A 17,737-nucleotide genomic window follows, 5' to 3' on the forward strand; every position below is an offset into this window, starting at 1 on the left:
CTCCATCAGCCCACTTGCGGGGAGGAGTTAGTGACTGGGTGGGTGCTTAGTTGCTGGCCAGGGTCAACCCACCACAAATGTAAATAATAAAAATAGAAATTATTCTGATAATGGGAGTGGGACCATGTGTGTTTATTCGAATTCCAAAAAATGACACTACAGCAAAGGAAAGCGTGCAACTGTTTTGGAGGTCACCCGAGAATAAAGATCTTCCCAGCTTGTCAGACTGAGAATTCCCAGATAACTTGTTTTGGCAGCAGACACTCAAATTGAAGACTGTTTTGTCTTGTGAGCACTGTTTTTCCTTTGAAGTGAGCTATTAAAGGCCTACCAGCTTTGAGTGCAAAAAGTGTTTTGCAGTTTGGTAGGAGAAGATTGGAAAGTTTTGATCAGTCTCTGCCATCCACTTTTTGTCCTTATAAAAACGGTCATATAGATGAGGCTGTGGGTCTAAATGTTAAATATTCAGTCATCTTGAGTTAATGTAAAGGAATTGAGCAGCAAGTGAGTCTAGGATAGCAGTCATCCTTCTGTGGGACATAGATTAGCAGAGGTCTTCGAGAAACCGGATTGAGTTTTCTTGCCAATACAAAATTCATCAAAAATCCTGAGTTTTATGGTAATGTCTACAATGTGTACTGCATGGGTCGTTATTCAGTGAACTCATCTGAAACGTGGCTAATAGCTTTTATTCAGATTTGTTTGGAAGCTGTTTGGCTGTAACTGTTACATTCATAAATACTTAAAGGCTGACTTATATTTTAAACTGCATACCTGTCCCTGTTTCCATTTACCTTGAAGCATTTGAGAGTGATTTCTGATGAATGTTCTGAATACTGTCAGTCTTACCTGGGAAAACAAAATAAATTAATAGTCACTTAACTGGAGCAGGGACAGAGTATTGTAATGTATCTAATGCAAATATCATATCCTAATATTAACAGTAGCTTTGGCCAATTAATTCATACTCCTTGTTCTCAAAGCAAACTAGCTGTCAAGCCATGTTGTTAGCTTTTTGGTTTGGATATCTTAATAATAGTTGCAGTGTATGCTAAGAATTTTCAGAGCATTTCCTCTATATAATCTAAAAATAGTTAATTCTTGTAACACTTGTCTGAGTCAGTATTGTTCAGTTTTATTTTTTAATGTATACACAACACTGAAAGTATGTCCTTATTACCCTTTATTTCCATCCTTTCATCTATGAAAAGAAAGGTTTATGTGCTGTGAGAGAAACGCTGAGCGCTGGTAAGCATTGAATAGTGTGTTGCTGGTTTGCAATATGCATTAAGGGGCAAAAAGCAATCTTCAAGAATGCAGAGAAGGGTGATGGCAAAGAAGCCAAAACTTTGTAGCTACAGGCAAGTTGGTCATTACTTTGTTTCTTGTTCGGAGATTTAATACCTGTCTAGCACAAGAAGTCACAAATTCTGAGCTTGTACAGAAAAGAAGTAACGGTAATGCATTAAGCCAGTTCAAAAATGTTTCCATAGTTTTTTTTTTTCTTAAGTTGTTTGGCCTTTCCTTTCCTCGTCCCACCAGTGAAAGGGGAAATTCCTCTTTACTTCCACTATTACGTATTCTTGTGTGATGTTTAGCGTATCAGAGCTCTGATTTTGTTCAGTGTCTATTGCAGTAATGCATTTCTGTTACACAGATCTGTTTTGTAACATACAACTTATTTATATATTTGAGTTTGTGTAATTATTTTAAGACTTTTTAATATGATCACTTGGTTACCTTCACTTAATATATATATCGCACCTTTTTCTTCTCTCCCCAGAGTTCTTTACTGTATGAGCTCTTTTCTGTTATGGTTCATTCTGGAAGTGCTGCTGGTGGCCATTATTATGCCTGTATAAAATCTTTTAGTGATGATCAGTGGTACAGCTTTAATGATCAGCATGTTAGCAAGGTAAAAACAGTATTTTTAGTTATCTTGTGTACTTAGAGATGAATCAATAAGTTGGCATTTTGCATGTGATTTTGTACCTACCTGCACATAAAACCAGCTTCATTATATGTATTTCAAGCATTTAGTTTGTTTCCTCTTCTCATCCTAATGTCCTGCAGTATATGTATGTTTCATTAGCTTAACTGATTTCTAGGGGTTTATATTTATGTATGGATTTTTGCCTCTTGTGGGAGAGGAGTGTTTCTTCTCGATGGTGAAGGGGGGATGGTTCATAAAGAAGCCTTTATTCATGTACAGACCAGGCTGGATTTAGAATTTTGCCTTCTTTGCATGTGAAGAATACTTCTTGCTTAGAGAAGTATATTTGTAGATCTATTACAATCCAAATTGTGCTGTTAAACCTGTCCTGCTGATGCATTTCAGGTGTTACATGTTATTGCAATCAAGAAACTGGATAATGTTTTTCTATGAAGTTCCTACTTTAAAAAAAAAAATGTTTTCATTCATTGTAAAATGGAGACAGATCACTTTGAGACAGACTTTTTTTTTGTCAGCAAATAAGCAGAAATATTTTAAAACATTAGAATGATTAATGTGTTAATGTGTTAATTATGTAATAAAAAATTTCCTAATGAGAATAAATGCATCTCGATAAGTCTGAGTTTCTCAAATAATCATTAAATTGATTTTCTGTCAGATAACTCAGGAAGATATTAAGAAAACATATGGTGGATCCTCCGGAAGCAGAGGTTATTACTCCAGTGCTTTTGCTAGGTTAGTAATACTGTAATATTGCTGCTCTTTCTGGTGGTGTTTTAGTGTATTCAAATGAATGGCCAAGATACATGTGCTGAACATATTATCTGAAAATTAATAGTAGGTGCTTCAAATAGCTGTAAAAACTATCCTGACTGTCATTTCAGATCATTAAAATAATGTGATACTTGTTTTTGAAAATTGGCTTTGGTTAGTGTATTGCTAAGATAGGTATGACATAGCTCCTTAAAAAAAAAATAAAAACAACCCACCCAAAACAAACAAAAAACCACCAACAACAAAACATTTGAAGTCAATATTGTCCTCCTGTCTGATAAATTCAGATAACTGTTTGTTTCTCTACCAGCTCTACAAATGCATACATGCTGATATATAGACTGAAGGATCCAACCAGAAATGCAAGTAAGTATGTTTTGTTAACTTGTAAGATTCTGTTGTGGAATAAGGAGATGCTTTACTTGTGTGAGGCTTAACTTTTGTAAGGATGGTGGTAATGGTATTTTTAGGGTAAGCTAACGTAACTTTCATATAGTAAACCTACTTCTGTAGCTTTTCATCACTCTTCTTATAATAAACCTTTTGATCATTAAAAGGTCATCACAAAATAAATTTGCTAATTTTTTAGTATTTTAGTTGTCATGGAAATGAAGAACAGTTTTACTGGGTGACACTGAATAAACTATAATGCTATATTAGTGTCGTGATTGATAGTAGAATTAAAAAAAAAAATACCTTCCTCACTTAAAAGCGAGTATGTAAGGACTTCATAATAACAAAGTTTTACACTTTCTAACCAGCCCTCATTATTTGTGTTTCAGTTAGGAGTTGAGACAATATACTATAAGTTATATACTCAGAAACAAACCTTGGATTTCATTGTCTTTTATTCCCCTCATCTCTGATTTAGTTCACCAAGGCTTAGAGGATCCTTGGCCCCATGTAATAGCTGACAGGTTGATTTTTGAAATATGTCACAGTGGAAAATGAAGATTCTGATACTGGAATATTAATCTTGTGCTAATAGAATTTTCTTGTGTTGCTGATGTATATATAATCAGGGGGAATAAAAGACTGACTTCAGTTTCATTTAAATTATGAAAAAGAGAACAGGACATGGTATAGTGGGAAATCTGGATGGAGAAGAGAGAGGGAAGAAGGCAAGAAATATAACTATTAAACATACCCGTAATTCCTAAGGTGTTGCCCACCATGGGAAAAAATATTTTTTAAAACTATTGCTTTGTTTTAACTGGCAGAGTTTCTTGAGGCACATGAGTATCCAGAGCATATTAAACAATTGGTACAGAAAGAGAGAGAATTGGAAGAACAAGAAAAGAGGCAACGTGAAATTGAGCGCAACACTTGCAAGGTTAGAATTTCTACTGAATAAAGCAACAATACATTTCTAGTAAGAAATGTTCCTACAGTAAATAGTATTTTTTTTTTTACTACAATACAAGGACTCTTGCGATGAGTGTATTTGCATTAATAACTCTTTAAAATGAATCGTACACCTATTGGAAGCCTGTAAACAGGGGAGGCATCTGTTAGATGTATCCTCCAGAGACTTTTGTTGAGTTCATGTCTTCCATGTGAATTTGAATTGGTGTTAAAACCAAAATAAAACTATAGTTAATCTGACATCTCTTGATTTCAGCAAAATGAATTCCAAAGAGTATGTAAGACTGTATGTTAGGTGTTTTGTACTGTTAAATCTTTTCATATTGTGACTCTTTGCTTTGTGAAATGATGTTTCCTAAACTAATTTAAAATAATTATTTGGCACAAAGAGCGGAATCTTTTTCCAACCATGGATTCAACAATAACAAACAAAATATGATACCTGTGATTTAAAAGCATGACAGTCAGCTGGTCTGCCTATGAATCAAGTGATTGTTTATTAGAAGGTTGCTAAATATATAACTCTGTGAAAAGGGAATTTCACATTCATTTTTCCTATGTGCATTTTGGTTTGGAGGATTTGCATGCTGCCTACAGGTTAAAGATGTTCTGGTTATAAATGTTGTACCCTAGCTTGCAAAAAGATGCCCCTATATACACACTAGTGCTATCTACTGTGCCTTTGACTTTTTCTGTCTGCAGTTGTGTAACTAGCTGAAAGGAAACTGTCCTATAGCTGAAGCAGAGCTAGAGATGTATTTGATATTAGGTTGTTTAAATATAGGGTTGTAAATGTACTCTCATGTGAAAGGCATTTGCAAATACCTTTATGATCAGTTTTCTTCTTTTTGTATTTCATAGATTAAATTGTTCTGTATGCATCCTACAAAGCAAATAATGATGGAAAACAAATTAGAGGTTCATAAGGACAGGACATTGAAGGAAGCTGTGGAAATAGCTTACAAGGTATGCTATGCATAACAGAAAAGTTTAGCTGTTAGATGTAATTTTTTTTTCTACTGTTGTGTACCTTCAGTCTTTAGGTTTCTGTGGGAGTGTTTGGGGGGGGCTTGGCTGTGGGTTGTTTGGGGTTTTTTTGTGCGTTGTTTTTTGGGGGTTGGTTTGGGGGTTTTTTATGGTGTTTTCATTAAGAGGTGTTCTGGTTGGGGATTATTGACTGAGTTTTCTGTTAGTAGCCATCAGATGATTTCTGATTGGAACAATACAGCCTGCCCTTTTAAAAGGCAGTATGATTTTGCATACCTTTATTTTAAAATCAGACAGTGAGAGCTGCTGTTATACTCACCATAGCTCCAATAAGTTGAAAGAATTTTGAACACTTAATCTGTATTACAGTAAAAATTGTTGTATTAGGTATGTAATAAGAGGATTCTTTCAAGAAACTTCCTGCATAGCTAGTAAAATAACATCAGTGGGCACCAAAGCATCTGTTGATCTTTGCCTTCCACAAACAGGTAGAAGTTGAAGACATCTGTTGCTTCCCTGCTTGTACTCTTTGGTTCTTGCCATATGTGTCTTTCACTGGGAGAGTACGAGCAAGGCAGTTACAGATTCAGAATGTGTTAACATCTCCTTGAGAAGCACAGAAGGTAATTAATGGCTATGACTTCCTCAGGCCTCTAAGATGCCCTTTGATATAACTGATAGGCAATGTGTTCCTCTGAATATGCTTCTGAGACCTCTCTTCATGTGCTTATATACGTACTTTTCAAACGTCCCTCTTCTCTGCTTTTTGATGCAGGCTTCTCTTTTGATTTTGAAAACATGTATATACATTGCACGCATGCGTATATAATATATATGAAGTATGCGTATGTTTTTTCTAAAACCAAGTGGAAATTTGTGAAGGATTCCTCCGTGTACACATACTGAGATATTTCTGGCTTTCAAGGGAAAAACTAAACTCACAAATAAACCATTATTAAATGTGTTGTTGTTTCGTTTTTTTCCTGTGCGCATGATTTAGCTAATGGATTTAGAAGAGGCTGTTCCTTTGGATTGCTGTCGTCTTGTCAAATACGATGAGTTCCATGACTACTTGGAACGATCTTATGAAGGAGAAGAGGATACACCAATGGGTTTATTACTTGGAGGTGTAAAATCAACATACATGTTTGACTTACTGTTGGAAACAAGACGACCTGACCAAATTTTCCAGTGCTACAAACCTGGTGGTAAGACATGTAATTACATATAGACAAAGACTAAAATTGTGTGTTGTGTGATGACATGAAAATAAAACTTGTAAAATGTAGAACTTCATTATGATGTGTGAAAGAAGAACAACTTTGTTGTGCTAAATTTTAAGAGGTCGGTACTCAGAACTACATACTATGCTGTGTTGCCAACTTGTTTCTGATTGAAGCAGTTCTAAGGTATACTAAAATTTGTCGACCTGTGGAACATTTTTGCATTAAAATTGATCTGAAAAGGAAATTCTGAAATTGGACTGCTTTTCAAATTCATTACTGTTTGTATGTATTTAATGCAACCCTTTAATCAGTACATCAGACAAGCATATGTGCGTTTTCTTTGCCTGTTGAATTCTCTTATATATATGTGTGTTTTTCTTTTTTTCTTCTTGCCTGCAGAGGTCATGGTGAAGGTTCACGTAGTTGACCTAAAGACTGAATCTGTTGCTCCTCCAATAAGCATACGAGCTTATTTGAATCAAACAGTTTCAGAATTTAAACAGCTAATTTCAAAGGTAATTTACAGTTGTTAAGGACTTGTCTTACAGCGTTTTCATTCATTCTGACTGTGAAAATGTGTCATAATTTAAATATCTAAAAAGAGATGAGAGCCTGCACTTATTGCAGTTCGTAGTGTGTGCCATGTCCAGTAGGCTTAGGTTAGTTGTTACAGTTGAGCTTGGCTGTCTGCTCACTGCTGCTAGACGCAGCAATCTGCTGCCTGCCTCCATCCAGAGTTCTACCCGGGCTTTTGCACAAGCCACTCTCTGGCCATTATTGCCTACTAGCTTACCAGAGAAGAACGTTTTTGGGGAAGCTGAAGATTCAGGTTCATGTTCTTTTGGGGTTAGTAACTTCAACCACCTCACTGAGTATCCAGTCAGTGACAGAATTAGTGAACTCTTACCATATAAGTGAACCAACATGTAACTTCCACCATTGGCATCAGGAATTGAAATTTAATATCCAGAGTCGTTCACATTCTCCCTACAAAGCCTCCCCAGCTTGTTATTAAGATGCAAATTGATTTTTACATGGTCTGGAATCATGGGATGTTACTGCTTCCGTTGAATTGGAAGACAGACATTTTACTCGGTCAGTTCCGTGTAAAATAGTTAAGTGGTTGGTATAACTTAATATTTGTTATGAAAGACGATTTCAGTAATTTGAATTCAGTCTAATTAAGAATTAAATGAACAGTGTGCAAAACCTGATGCTTAAGAATATTTTTTGTTTTCAGTTGGTTCATACCCTGAATAGTAAGTCTGATTCCTTATATTACTGGTCACTAACAACTTGCCAGTTCTCTGCAAAGCCAAGCCATTTTAGTCTACTGACTTTTTGGAAAAACTAACATTTGCTACATATCAAAGGATGGAGGAAAGGAACTGGGACTGAACAGGTTTGGGAGGTTTTCGCCCACATTGTCTTTTGCAATTTATAAGTCAATAAACAAACCTTCTCCTTTCCCTGTAAATAATGTTATAAAGTAAGTACTTGTTCCACTATTTGAAATTATGTATAATGTGCGTGTTACCTTACTGTCGATGTCTTATTTTAGGCTACACACCTGCCCGCTGAAACAATGCGGGTAGTATTAGAACGTTGCTACAATGACTTGCGTCTTCTGAACGTTTCCAGCAAAACACTGAAAGCCGAAGGCTTTTTTAGAAGCAACAAGGTACGTGCTCTGGTTTTTAATTTGTTCACTTGTGTGTTTGTAGGCTTCACTGTGGTGTTGCAAAAGGTACGGATATCTGTACAGAATTTGTAATGGATAATTGTCATATATTTTACTGCTTACTGTGTGGAGTGTTTTTAACTAGCAAATACTGTGGTGCTGATGGAATACTATAGGCTATATATGAAATCAAGCATACATAACAAGGTAGGGCAGATTCAGAATCAGACTTCTGGTTCATACTCAGTGATTCAAATGACGGTGAGGTTAACCTTACGATGAAGATTTTTAAAAGTCCACCCTTCTTAGGGAACACAGGTTGGCAAATTACTATGAAACCTGCCTAATTTGGTTTTGAAACCTTTTGAACAGCTGTGCCTGCTCTCAGTGTTAAAATTCTTAAGAAACAAATGTCAAAACTATGAGCAAATTTTTGGTGGGGTTTTGTCTTAAATTCAGTAAATTTTATTATGCAAATTCCCTCTAGCCAAATTTTTTTTTCCAAAACACTTCTAATAAATATTTCAAATAATAGTTGTGTAATACATTCAGAAAAAGAGTAACTCGGTACTTAAATAACATCTGTAGCATTGCCCTTTTTACTACAGTAGTAATAGCACATCTTTTAGCACATTTTGCACATCCTCGGTCTCTGAAATTTAAGCTCAAGAACACACAGTCCTCTGAAGAAAGATTAGCTAAGGCTTTGATGGCTTACAGCTGAGCAAAACAATGGCATTGACTTGTTATTCAGTTGCTTCAAGCCCTTTCACGTTCACATTGTCATTGCAACACAGTGGCCTTTGACAAAGGGAAAAGAGAAATTTGTTCCCTTGTGTTCCGATTTGTGCTATTGCTTACCTATGTATACATTTAAAGACTTTTTATTTATGATGCTATACTAGAAAATAAAGACTGCCAACTGTAGCTGTGGGGCTCATTACTGCCATAACTAGTGTTAGTGTACAGGTGAAGGGTGCATGTGAAGTGATAAATAAATGCAATTCTGAACATAAGAGTTTACTACAGCTGGTCAGTCTGGTTACAGTTCACTCTAATCTTAACATGATTGTGAAAATAAGGAAAAGTTTAAATCATTTTTAAAACACAGACTCCTTAGTCTATCTTTTTCTAAACATGTATTTTAATTTTTTTATAGACAGTGATGTTTCTTAGTGACATAATTTCTAATGTGTGCTTAATCTTACGTTTGCTATTGTTACTGTTACTTTTATTTAAAATAACACTATATGATACAACACTGTTCTTTTATGTTCAGGTATTTATTGAAAGCTCAGAGTCTTTAGATCGTCATGTGGCATATACAGATTCTCATTTGTGGAAACTTTTGGATCGTCACGCAAATACAATCAGACTATATGTTTCATTACCAGAGCAATCACCTGGATCTCAGTTTAGACGAGCAGTTTATCAGAAGTCTAGTGGAGATGCAGGCAACTTGGATGAAGCCTGTGAAAGAGTAAAAGGACCTGTAGGTAATATGAAATCTGTAGAGGCAATTCTTGAAGAAAGCACTGAAAAGCTTAAAAGCTTGTCCCTACAGCAGCAGCAGGAGGGCGATAATGGAGACAGCAGCAAAAGCACGGAAGCCAGTGATTTTGAAAACATTGAATCACCTTTAAATGAAATAGACTCTTCAGCATCAGCAGAAAACAGAGAACTTGAAAACCAAATTCAGATTTCTGATCCAGAAAATCTCCAGTCTGAGGAACGGTCGGATTCGGATGTAAATAACGACAGGAGTACAAGTTCAGTGGACAGTGATATCCTCAGCTCCAGTCATAGCAGTGATACTTTATGCAACGTGGACAATGCCCCGCTTCCCCTGGCTAACGGACTTGATTCTCATAGTATCACAAGTAGTAGGCGATCAAAAGCAAATCAGGGGAAGAAAGAAACCTGGGACACAGCAGAAGAAGATTCTGGGACAGATAGTGAATACGATGAAAGTGGCAAGAGCAGAGGAGAAGCACAATATATGTACTTTAAGTCAGAACCCTATGCTGCAGATGAAGGTTCAGGAGAAGGGCAAAAATGTACGTATTCTTATTTTAAGTGCCTTACAATAATCCAGCTTTTATTAGTATTGATTCATGTTCTGTGTTAAAAAGGCTAATGACAGTATTGAAAAACTTGTCAAATTCAAATTAAAAGTTAAAGGTAATGAAAGTGCAACGATGGGACATGGTGTCACGTTCAGCAAAAATCTGGCCTAGTTTTGGTCTTGTAATAACTGATTACATATTAGAACAGTGTCTTGCGTTTTTGTTTTTAAGAAAATGAGAAGCTACCTCTATGATACATCTATTTCCTTATCTTGAAAGTGTTTTCTGGAGAGCAAGCTGAGTTGTCTTCCAGTGAAAGGAAAATAATTGCATCTGCTGATGATGATTCACCTGTTTCAGAATGCAGTTATTTACTGTGGTTCACAGAGCAGTAATTCTGTTAACATTTAGATTAACAAGCCTGAAAACTCCTAGTCATTTGAGTGTAAAGAAAATTCAAATATACTTGATATTGATCATTTAGTTCAGTAGACTGTTGCTTTTCTTTGGCTGAAGTACGATAGAATCATAGAATGGTTACAGTTGGAAGGGACCTTAATGATCATGTAGTTCCAACCCCCTGCCATGAGCAGGGACGGGTACAATGATGGGTATGACTGCCATGAGACTGTCCAGACAAGTTCAGTGTAAGAGCCGAAGTAGCATATTAATTGTTGTAAAGATAAATCATTTCAACAATACTCAGTACCTGCGTACTAACGGAAGCATAATAGAAGAATAGTAGGATAGAGGATAAACATTTTGAAAGGCAAAGGTCTTCCTGTCAATCCAGAAATCCTGATGTAACAATAATAGAGTAAATCTTTTTTTTTCTGGTGGGGTTTTTTTTGTGAACAAACACTTTCAATTTTAAAACCACAGAGAAATTTAATTGCAGCTACTAAAATTTTAATGAAATTACTCCTTTATCCTGGAAGGATCTTTCTTTGGAGCTGATCTACTTTATTTTTTCACTTTTTTATTGGTAGGACTAGTTGGATGCAGGACCTATTTGTTTACAGTTATTTTGACTCTTTCATAGCACGCTGTATAAATGATTATCCTGAGGGGAAAGCTTTTTTGTATTTTTAGTATGGCAATATGAACAGATTTATAATTTAAATTATTTATTCGGTTAAATATTCTGAATAGCAATTTTTTTAGTCTAATGAGTCAGAACACAATATAATCATACTGTAGTTTGAGTGTAGTCCAAATTGCCTATATTTAGAAACACAATTTCTAAAGATAAACTATTCACTTTATTTTCCAGAATTTCATTACTAAAGGGGCTTTTCCTTAATTACAAAATTATTCCATGAAAAAGTCCCTTAATCTCAATTTGAGCTTGCCTTGTGATATCCTGTGGCCTTCCAGAACACAGAGTTAACCAAACTTTTTAATCCTGAAAGCCAGGAGGAGAAAAAAAAAAAAGGTTTAGTGGCGTGTGCCTGGCCAGCCCCAACTCGGAAGCACTTCTGTCTCTCTCTTGAGGCAGGGGAAACCTGTAGAGGGCTTATCTGCAAATGCTCCATCTGCCACACTATTTATTTTCTTACTGAATGGAGAAGATTCTGATTTGCTCCACTACTTCACTGATTGCAAAATAGGGCAGTTTGGAACTGCTGTGCCTTACAGGAGTAGCTCCCCATAAACACTTAAAACACAGCAAAGCTCTTAAAAGGTTTCAGTAACACCCTCACATAAAATGTAAACATAGTCATTAACTATAATTCTGACTTTTCAGTACTGTTTTGCTGCAAGTGATAACTGTGAATATATGGAAATAATACGCTAGAGTGCGTTCTGGGGTTGTGGTTTTTTGGTCGTGCGATGTTTCATGCCATTTTTATCTCTATTTTTGCTTAGGGCTGATGGTGCATGTTGATAAAAGAATTACACTGTCTGCCTTCAAGCAACATTTGGAGCCTTTTGTTGGAGTTCCATCTTCTCACTTCAAAGTCTTTAGAGTCTATGCCAGCAATCAAGAGTTTGAGAGCGTTCGGCTGAATGAGACACTTTCGTCATTTTCTGATGACAATAAGGTTATTCAGAAGTTACTCTGAGTCATTAAAAAATATATTGATACAATATAGACAATATTAAGAACATAACTTACAACTTTTTGTTAACCTGCCAGGTGAAATCATTACCTTGGTCTTGGGTAGCATGTTACAAAATATGATTTTGATACCAGTTCTAACAGATACTCCTTTTATGTTCTAGATAACTATTAGACTTGGAAGAGCCCTTAAGAAGGGTGAATACAGAGTCAAGGTCTATCAACTTTTGGTAAATGAGCCAGAGGTAAGGTGTTGAATATATCAAGATTGATTCATGAAAATATTAGTGTGTGCCTTCACCAAGGTTTTCCTCTGTAATCTTGGAAAAAAGAACGCGCCTCTCTTGCATTTTCCTGCAAGTTTTCCAGTATTTAGAAAGGGAACTTGAGATTATTTCTGTTCATGCTGTTCCAAGTATACAATTGGAATGTGATTGACAGTATCTCTCTTAAGTGTGTCTATTTCTGCGGTGTAAATGCAGGAAAAATGAAAATAATTGTTTCTTTGTTTTCCTTAAATGTATGAAAGTCACGTAGAATTCTTCCCAAATAATAAACTGGTTTTGCTCATGGTTGCGGTTTTCAGTAATACTGTACTGCTATAATTTGTTGCATTCATGCACTGCAGACAGTGCTTATCAGAATGGTTAGCTGGATAATAGTCCTCTCTGCATAAGACAAGCCTGAAACCAAAGTGCCTCTCTTGTGTTGCAGCTCACTTGCTTGTTACAGCTTTTGGGACATTAAAAGTATAAAAGTTGTTTCACTATATAGATTGCAGTCTTTAAAATTTGACTTTGTACGCACCTTAATTTCTGACTTTATTTTTTGAACCAAACTGCAGTATACATACTAATACTGGATAAGCGTAAGAGACTGAAGCAGAACTGATAAAGCAGGGAATAAGTTTAAAAGTAAATTTCAGTCATGGAGTTCTGATCTGTCTGACCATTGAAAGCCAGGAAAGGGGCCTTTTTACTATCATATGGCTTATTGAATTTAAAAGCACCTTTCAAATTGTTTAAAATGTTAACATAATGGTGGCAATTATTAATACAGACAACAAGACTATTTCTGCAGTGGCATGCGTTCAGAGTATTTGCATGACCTGTCAAATGGCTGCCACTACACAAATTAGTTAAACCTAATTTTAATCAATTTATTGCCTACCTTGTTTATGAAAAGCACTGTAATGGTCATTTTGCTAAGTGGACAGGTCTGGTGGTAAAACATGAACAGGAGACAAATCTACTTTTTTCTGTTCAAAACATTTGTGTTTAGTCACTTTCATTTTATGTTCACAGCCATGCAAGTTTCTTCTAGATGCAGTTTTTGCTAAAGGAATGACTGTCCGACAGTCAAAAGAGGAGCTGCTTCCTCAGCTTCGAGAACAATGTGGCCTAGACTTGACAATTGACAGGTAAAAAAACTGCAATCCGTTGAAGTTATGTGATTAAATATTATTTTAAAACATGGGGGGTTTTCTCTTGTGGAGAAAGGAAGTTTTGAAAGGAGCAGAAATAAGTTACTGTGGTCTTTAAATCAGATTGTGAATACAAACATTAATTGAGCAATTCTTGGCTTTCGTCTCATGTAGAATGATATAGGGAATAATATTTGCATAGAATCGCCTGTGTGCAACGTGTCTACAGATTTAGATCTGAGAATTTTTATTCTCTCTAAGGATGATTTCCTTCAGAAGGGAGAGCATTAAGTAAATCGGTTCACAAAAAAGCCACCTTCTCTCTAGATGCAGGCTCAGTGTAGATCACTACAGCAGACTGTCTTGTGAATTGTCATAGGGTGTGTCTAAAACACTGGTCCAGGACTGTCCTCCCTTTACCCATAATCAGTTATCTCATCAAGGCTGAACTCGCCTTGGGGACTTGATTCCAGATACTGTCTACTGTCAGTTACAAATGATGTGGTGTTTACTGTAGAAGAGCTGACACTGTATTTGCTGGAATAAAGAAAAGCCTGTAAGATGTGGTAAGCAAGCTGGTGAGGCCTAGATAGATATCTAAAATCAGGCTTGAGCAAAACATTGGAAGACGAATGTTGGCACTTTCCTCTTGAGAAAAGGAATAGAAGCCTAGATCTGGACCAGGTTTTTCTCCTTTCATCCCCATGACTGGGCCAAAGGATTTTTGACTGCCGTGCTTGGGTTATGTTCTTTAGTGCGTATAATTATGGGGCACATCACAAAATTTGTCTGCTTCTATGTGTGGAGAAACCATTACACTTAAAGTTTTGTACTCTTGTTTAATCTCTTTTTAGTTGTTTATACCTTTTATTTACCTCTATATCTAAGTCACAGCTCATCCTTTTTTATTGTGACTGGATTCATGCAGTAGGAGAAAGTATATAAATCAGACACCAGTCCTTTTCTAATCCTCCACCTCTCTACTTCTTCACCATTTCCCCCTAAAAAAAAAAAACCAACCAAACCCAAACAGAAAAGGGGGAGGAAAAATGGAGCAACAGAACTGTAAGAAGTGTTAGGGAATATTCTGCTTTCTTATCCTAAATAGGAAACTGTTTTCTTCCGCCAAATCCCTACACATTTCTTGCAGGCTTGTTTTCCTTGTGTTCGTGAATGATGGAGCAGTATGAGCCGTTAGTGATACCTTGCTCTCAGGACTATTTCAGAATGTTAAGCTTATTCCTGATAAGCCCAACCAATCCTCATAAATTAGTTGTATTTTGGTTTTGTCAGAAAATACTCAGTTTTGATCGCTGACAGTGGAAAGTGTTTATGAGCAGATAAAAACTCAGTGTTTTCTTCATGATGTATTTACAGGTTTCGCCTACGAAAGAAAACCTGGAAGAACCCAGGCACTGTGTTTCTGGATTATCATATCTATGAAGAAGATATCAATATTTCAAGCAATTGGGAGGTCTTCTTAGAAATACTTGATGGTAATACTGATATAGTGTGAAGAGAAAGTAAAGATAATGTTAGAGATTTTATTTTCTGTAGAGAAAATTAGAAAATGTACTTCCCCCTTTTTTTTAAAAAAAGCTATTACTGACATTTTAATGGCATTTTATTAGGAAAAAAAAAAGATAAAAAGCAAAATAATTAAAAATAGTAAAAACTTTGTATGAAGCTTTGCACAGTGGATTGTGCAAGTGCAGATTTCCTGTGGCTGCAATGTACTAAATGTCTAATAGCAGTATTGTTTTGTAGGTTTTGTGAAAACTTTTGGACATACCGTAGTATTCTTGGCAGTTTTTTGCATGTGTGTTTCTTCATTGCACATAAAAATAACTGTAGGAGTGCCCGTACCTTACTCTTTTATTTGTCTTTAATTTTTGGTGATGTTTGTAGTTAGCTCAAATATGTGTGTGTGTATGTATATACATAATACATATATAATTTGTTTTTGAAGTCAGCACAGCTGTTGAGTCATTTAGGAAGTTTTCAGACAGGAGTGAAAAAACACCCTTTTGTCATGAAGTGCTAACTTTTTGAACAGACCTTGGTCATCAAAACAACTTTGTAATCAAATGTTAAAAAGCAGATTGTTTCTTAAGTTCTGCTTAAATATTAAAAAATATGGAATTTCTTAAGCTGTCCTTTGCATATACACATAAGATTTGGATTCTGAATGCAAAACCATAACTTACGGGGAAAAAAGTACGCCATGCCAGTTTTCCTCTAGATTAACACGTATTTCTGTTAATGCATAGATGAAGAATGTGAATTACATTTGCTTGGAACCTTCTTCACAAGCGTACCTGGCTTAAGAAGTCTTATGTAGCTGTTACTCCAGTATTTTGGCAGCTGTGTTGAATCTTGGTATTTTTAACAAAATTGTGCCAATGCAAATACGGAAATTAGAAATGAATGTGGGAGGTTCAGGAGGCCTGCAGATTCCTGTAGACATATGTGTCGGCTCACACTTTGGTTAAAACTTTAGTGTTTTAAGTATTTTTTGATTAGTTTTAGATTAATTGCTGTACTGTTTCTGTAGTAGTGACTAGGTCGTGGAGGTATTACTTATTAGGTGACTGCAGCCCACCTGGTTCCCAGACACGCCATATTATAGACCACAGGGCTTCCAAGTATTCTGTAACATTTTGTACAACTGCCTAGCTCTGCCCAATTTAGCTACTTTAATCCAGTTGTGGAAGATGTGGCTAGATCCTGCTATACTCTGAAAATTAAGTTGTATGTATCTTTGCTACCGCAGAGGTTGTTGGAAGAGTGTAAAGGCAACTGCTTTAGGTCAGGGTTTGTAAGGCCTTCCACCATTGCTTTCATCATCTTCACCTAAACGCTGAAGACATTAGGCAGGTAAATAATGCAACTTAGAATAATTTACGGTTAAGTTTCTTAGCATAGCAGCTTTACATCACACTGTTGCAGACATTTAAATTGGTTATTCTCTGGCTCTGAAAATGATTTATGTTAATTGCCTCAGACTTGAAATAAATGTCAAGAAGCACTAGGTGGCTATATCTTCATTTCAGACAATGGGTGAGTGTTGAAAGGTGGCACAAATGGAGTCATAGGCAAGACTGGAAAAGGTATTTAGGGAGAAGCTTAAACAATGGTCGTGGTTTCATGCGAAACAAGCATGTAATGGTAGTCATAAATGTTTAAGCCACAAATTCTGCATACCAAATTACAAAACTATAGACTGGTTTAAAACAAAAATAAAATCAGTCCTTTGATATCACTTCTGCTTGCCTGATTGTAACATTAACAGTTACTACCCTGTCAATCAGAGAAACCCAAAACTGATATAAAAAGGCTGCAGGCGTTCCATACTAAAACTCTTCAGGTGGTAGGTGTAAAGTGGGCTTTAATAGCAAGCGTGTAGTTAGCGTGTGAGATGTAGAAGTCAAATGTGGAAACCTTATTTTGGTAAAAGAAGTGAAGGGCATGAATAAATACCAGGTTGCTCTGGAAGGTCTCACGCAGATGCAAGATCTGGAGGTCAGCCTCTGATTAGGCGGACAGATATTGTACAGATAACCAAGCTGTGCGTGATGGAAGAATGTGCCCTAAAGAAGGAGAAAGAGCATGGCTTTTAAGAGAAGCCACCTGTGAAAAATTCCTTGAAAGGAGTTGGTAACAGAAGTTCAACTAAATCCTGGTCCCTTCCCCCCCTCCCCCTTTTTTCTTTTTTTTCTCTTTTGTGGTCTACTTGCAGCACACTTACTGGGTTACTTAGTTTGTGTATGTATATGTAGTGCAATCTCCCATATTTGAGTATGCTTATGCTATGGAAAACCCCTAATTTTAAACAGGATATTTGTGATGTTAATATGATAAATTTCTCTTTCTTTCCTAGGAGTAGAAAAGATGAAATCCATGTCACAACTTGCTGTTTTATCGAGACGATGGAGGCCATCAGAGATGAAACTAGATTCTTTCCAGGAAGTAGTACTAGAAAGCAGCAGTGTTGAAGAACTAAAAGAGAAGGTAAAAGGTGTAACATGATGCAAGTGTCTTGCAGTATCTAAGAGCCTTATTGATATCCTCTGTTGGAAAGCACAGAGATGTCATAGCTACAAAAATCTTGTTGTGCGGTGAATATTTTTTCCCCCAGGAACTGAAAACGTATCCCATCCTATTACCAAAGCCATATGAATTATAAGCTTTAGTTCTTA

General features: G+C 36.1%; 1 protein-coding gene across 1 annotated transcript in view; it reads left to right on the forward strand.

Annotated features, from left to right (window-relative positions):
• USP47 (ubiquitin specific peptidase 47) overlaps positions 1 to 17,737 on the forward strand; it is a 40,710-nt gene that overhangs the window by 18,255 nt on the left and 4,718 nt on the right. Inside the window, exons 12-25 of the mRNA XM_009892648.1 lie at positions 1,784 to 1,915; positions 2,613 to 2,689; positions 3,039 to 3,094; positions 3,949 to 4,061; positions 4,955 to 5,059; positions 6,081 to 6,288; positions 6,706 to 6,821; positions 7,868 to 7,987; positions 9,267 to 10,044; positions 11,923 to 12,098; positions 12,280 to 12,360; positions 13,420 to 13,535; positions 14,916 to 15,034; positions 17,419 to 17,549. Of these exons, the coding sequence (XP_009890950.1) occupies positions 1,784 to 1,915; positions 2,613 to 2,689; positions 3,039 to 3,094; positions 3,949 to 4,061; positions 4,955 to 5,059; positions 6,081 to 6,288; positions 6,706 to 6,821; positions 7,868 to 7,987; positions 9,267 to 10,044; positions 11,923 to 12,098; positions 12,280 to 12,360; positions 13,420 to 13,535; positions 14,916 to 15,034; positions 17,419 to 17,549 (2,328 nt within the window). The remainder of the gene's footprint in view (positions 1 to 1,783; positions 1,916 to 2,612; positions 2,690 to 3,038; positions 3,095 to 3,948; positions 4,062 to 4,954; positions 5,060 to 6,080; positions 6,289 to 6,705; positions 6,822 to 7,867; positions 7,988 to 9,266; positions 10,045 to 11,922; positions 12,099 to 12,279; positions 12,361 to 13,419; positions 13,536 to 14,915; positions 15,035 to 17,418; positions 17,550 to 17,737) is intronic.

This window comes from Charadrius vociferus, unplaced genomic scaffold (assembly GCF_000708025.1).
Source record: "Charadrius vociferus isolate BGI_N301 unplaced genomic scaffold, ASM70802v2 scaffold19, whole genome shotgun sequence".
In the NCBI taxonomy this organism is placed as follows: domain Eukaryota; kingdom Metazoa; phylum Chordata; class Aves; order Charadriiformes; family Charadriidae; genus Charadrius; species Charadrius vociferus.